At 53.3% G+C, this 4428-nt stretch overlaps 2 protein-coding genes across 2 annotated transcripts; both read right to left on the reverse strand.

Moving 5' to 3' along the window:
• Window positions 1-130: 130 nt before the first annotated feature.
• Window positions 131-2770, reverse strand: LOC117111586 (myosin heavy chain, fast skeletal muscle-like). Its single transcript, XM_033254535.1, has 3 exons — window positions 2021-2770; window positions 1331-1982; window positions 131-1158 (listed from the first exon to the last, which is right to left on the reverse strand). Exons 1-3 carry the CDS (start codon window positions 2768-2770, stop codon window positions 131-133), a joined length of 2430 nt encoding a protein of 809 aa, XP_033110426.1.
• Window positions 2771-2856: 86 nt separating this feature from the next.
• On the reverse strand, window positions 2857-4053 carry LOC117111587 (tropomyosin-like). The gene has a single exon (XM_033254536.1). It carries the CDS (start codon window positions 4051-4053, stop codon window positions 2857-2859), a length of 1197 nt encoding a protein of 398 aa, XP_033110427.1.
• Between the last annotated feature and the right edge of the window lie 375 nt (window positions 4054-4428).

The raw sequence follows: 4428 nt of genomic DNA on the forward strand, positions 1-4428 counted from the left end.
CAGGTTCGCGTCTCTCCCGCTCGCGTTCTTCGCAGTTAGGTACGATGTCGGCAAGCAGGATGCTTATGAGAAGCAGGAAGTTGTCGGAACTGGTTGCCGGGTCGTCAATGTCGTCGAACATCTTCCACTATCACGCGCCGGGATCGTGTCCGAGATTGCGATCCAGTATCCTCTCGGCCAACTGGACGAGCGTATCCGTGTCCGTCCACTTTATGCTTTCGGCGTCGTCGTCGAAAAGCACGTAGCACGCGTCTCCCCTTCCAGCGAACCCGGCGTGGTCGTTGCTCGAAAGGAAGCAGATGGGAACCGTGCACTCGCTCGGTTTCAGCAGCGTCACGCCGGGAATCTTTCCCATGAACGCTATCAACCTCGCGAGAGATCTGGTGGCCGGCGTGGGCGGATCAGCGTAAACCACGGTCGGCGCGAAGGCCGTCGAACCGTACCTGTCGGACAACCTCTTCGCCGCCTCCGGTACTTCGTCCTCGGACACGACGAACCATCTTGCTTGGTTCAGAAGCTGATGAAACGAACATTCGTCCTCTCTGATCAACCCTCCGTAGGCGGTGGAGCTCGGTCGGTAGTCCACGACGAACGGGATGGGACGGGGGTTTTCGTTCTCTTCGGAGTTGCCGACGAGGACGTCTTCGCTAACGTCGTCGTCCACTTCCTCTTCGGATTCGCACGCAGAACTTCCGGAACATGCGTCTTCGACGACGTTGTAGCTGGGACCGACGCTACGGCGACCGGGAGGTTCCCTACGTTGTCGTTGAGACCCTTCGCGTCTGCAATCGTTCAGTAATCGGCGCAATTTGCTTACCTCGACACTTCGTCCGTAATTTACTGTTTCTATTTCGTTTGTCAGATAGGATATCTGTCGCATTAATTCTTTGTTCATTTGCGTACAATCGGCCGCCTTCATCTTTTCCTTTTCCAACGAACGTTCAACTTCATCGAGGCGTCGTGTGAGAAGTTCTCGACATTCCTCGTGCGATCGTCCGTCTTCCGAGTTCTCGACGATTCGAGTCACTTCGGAATACGCCTCCGCCACTTTGTTATTGGCAAAGTTGAGTTGTCTTTTGATCTCGTCCATCTCCATCTTCGTTTTCGTCAAATCTGATCTCAATTCGTCTTCTTCCTTGTTCTTCGAAAACACCAATTCTTCAAGGTGGACAACCTTTTTCATCGATTCGTCGTACAAATTCGACAGACTTTTTTCCGATTCCGATAGCCTCTTTTCCATTTCGGTGTTCTCTTTCACCATTCTATCGCGCGTCGATGACCGTTTTGAGTTCTTTACTTAGTTCCGAAATCATTTTTTTGTTGGATTCACCCGACTTATCCCTCTTTTCGTCGCTCAGAAGTCGTTCGAGTTGTCGGATCTCCTGTCGGTGTCTTTCCAGCTCCCGCTTTAACGAATCCGTTTCTTTCGAATCCGTTACATTCTTGTCGACGTTCGAAAGGTGGGACTCAAGATTTGCGCGTTCTGCCTCGGACGTCTTCAGCAGGTCGCGAAGCTTGTCGAGATCTGCCGAACGTCGTTCGGCCGTCGCTTGCCACGACCTCTTCTCGGCTTGCCACCTTTCAAGGTCCTCCTTTGACCGACTTTCGGAATCGGTCGCGTGCTTCAGTTTCTCCGAGAGGGACGCGCACTCGTCAAGAGCCTCTTCCGCTTCGGCCGATCGCGAAATCTTATCGGATTCCAGTTTAGCTATCCGATCGAGATGCTTCTCTTCCTGTTCCTTTAGGGACGCATGAAACTTACCTGCGTCTCTTCTCAGTTTCGATTCCTTTTCTGTAAGGAAAGATATCTGCGTTCGAAGATTTTCGATCTCGTCCGAGTGGCTCGCCTTCGCCGATGACAGTTTCGTTTCCGAGTCTGATTTCTCCCTCTCGAGATCGTCTCGAAGCGATCCGAGTTCCTTGGCGTGGGATTCGTGAGTTTCGTCGCGTGCCTTCTTCAATTCTTCGACCCATTGCTTCCACTGTGGAATTTCATTCTTTTTTCGTGGTTCGCCTTCACCCTGATCTCGGCTTCCTTGGCGGCCGCCAGATCGCGGGACGTACGTCGCAGTTCGTCTTTTGTCTTTTCGAGAATGACGGAAAGTTCGGCACTACGGTCGTCCGCGCATTCTTCGCGCACTCTCGAGAGGTCCGTTTGCAATGCGACTATCTCGTCTTTGAGAGCGGTCGCCTCGCGTCCCTTGTTAGCGAGCTGCACCCCCAACCCTTTTATCTTCCGTCCGTCACGTTCCTTCCCTTCTTTGAGGACGGCGATCTCGTCTTCGAGACCGGCCGCCTCTCGAATCTTCTTCGCGATCGTAGCGTCCAACTCTTTCATCCTCTTCACGTTTCTTTCAATCTCTTCTTTGTAGGCCGTCATTTTATCGTCAATCTCACTTCCGTTCCGTTTAATTTTCTCTTCCATGGTGTCTATCTCGTTCCGCAAGTCGATAGCCGTGCGATCTTTATCGGAAAGCAATTTTTCCATCTTCCTACTCTCCTTCTCGTTATCATCTTTCAAGGCGGTTAAATTCTCGACATCCTTGATCAGCGAGGACTCCTTTCGGGTGGCCTCGGCCAGCTTTTCCTTAAGATCGGCAATCTCCGTTCGGAGAATGTCGGTCCTGTCGAAGTGATCGGCCTTGGCCGTTTCCAGATCGGAGATCGCCTTCGCCTTGTCGGAATCGGCGGAAGAACGAAACTCGCGAAGGTTCGCGTCGTGATTCTTCTCCGTTACGTCCAACCACTCCTTCAGACTCTCGACCTCCATCTCGCTCTCTTCCAACTTCTTCGCCGACCGTCGTTCCCTGTCTTTGGCAGTCTCCAATTCGCGAGTCGCAAGTCGCAGATCCTCTTTTATCTTTTCGAGAATCGCCGAACGTCGGGCGTCGCCGTCGCTGCGTTCCTTGGAAGCCGTTGCCACCTTTTCCCTTTCGGCACGAAGTTCGTCTCTGAGAGAGGCGATCTCCTTGTTCGCGTTGGCCGTCGAGCGACCTTTTCATCCAACCGTTCCTTCAGACTCTCCACCTGCTTCTCAGTCTCTTCCAGCTTCGTCGCCGACCGTCGTTGGAGGTCCTTTGCAGCCGCCGTTTCCCGGTTCGCCAGTCGCAATTCGTCTTTTATCTTCTCGAGCGTCACCGAACTTCGAGCGTCGTCGTCGCTGCGTTCCTTCACGGCTGTTGCCACCTTGTCCTTTTCGGCACGAAGTTCGTCTCTGAGATCGGCAATTTCCTTCTTCGGGTTGGACGTCGCTCGATCTTTGTCCGAAATCAGTCTGTCTCTGTCGCCGAGCGTCCGTTTTGAAGCGCGAAGTTCGTCGTCGATATTTTCGATCCTCCTGGCGTTCGCTTCTACCTCCTCCTTCAGGTTCCTGTTCTCTCGAAGAACCTCCGAATGACGCGTTTGGTCCTTTTTCAGGTCCTCGATCGCACTCTTCAATCGCATCACCGTCTTCCGTTCCTCCTCCAGATCGGATTGCGCTCGCCGCAACTCCTCTTTCTCTCCGAGGTTCACTTCCATTTCGTACAACGACTCTTCGGGTTGCCGTCTTAACAGTTCTCGCTGCAATTCGACGTTCTTGTCGGCCATGGATTGCGCGTGCTCGTCAGCCTTTTTCGCGGCCGCCTCCACAATCCGTCTGCTTTTCACTTCCTCGTCGTATCGCTTGCAAGCAGTTTTCAGGTTTTCTTCCAAGACGTCCACCCGCTTTTCATACATGGACATCGCGGTCTTGGCGAGCGTCGACTCTTTCTTCAGCGTGCTGAATTTGTCCTCTTTCTCTTCCAACTCCTCTTCCAAGTCGGCGTGCGATCTCTCTCGGTCTTTCAATTTGCGGACGGCTTCATGCAGCTTTTGCTGCAGCTCGCCGCCGCTCTCTTCCTGTGGCGGCTGCTTCGACTTTCTCCTCGCGGCTTTCAGATCCGATTCCAAGCGAACCACGTCTAGATCCCTTTCCTTCAGGGCATCCGTCTTTGAAGCGAGTTCTGTCGTGAGACGTTCGACATCTTCCTCCGCGATGCTGCGAACGTCGGACGATTCTTTCAACGCGGACATCTTCGCCTCGTGTATTTCGTCTTTTAATTTCTGTATGACGACTCTGGCTTCGGTGAGTTTTCGTTCCTTTTCCGCAAGTTTGTCCTGCACCTCGTTCAGCTTCTGCTTGCCCAGTTCCAACGTACGTTCGTTCTCCTTCGCAGATTCTCGACGGTGAGCATCGAGATCTTCCTGCGCGACGGACTTGGGAGTCGCCGGCGTCGAAGACGACGTGGATCTCGCGTGCGTCTCCGGTTCGTCTGGGACTCGTCGACCGTCTTGAGACGGATCCCACTCCAGATCGTCGTTTTCGTTTTCCCGAAGAAATCCAGAAATGTACTGCTTCCAGTTCGCGTCCTCCCACCTCACGTTTGGCGTCAATAGCGAACTTTCCTC

Source organism: Anneissia japonica, unplaced genomic scaffold (assembly GCF_011630105.1).
Source record: "Anneissia japonica isolate Jap-2015-1 unplaced genomic scaffold, ASM1163010v1 scaffold287982_len162305_cov178, whole genome shotgun sequence".
NCBI classification, from domain to species: domain Eukaryota; kingdom Metazoa; phylum Echinodermata; class Crinoidea; order Comatulida; family Comatulidae; genus Anneissia; species Anneissia japonica.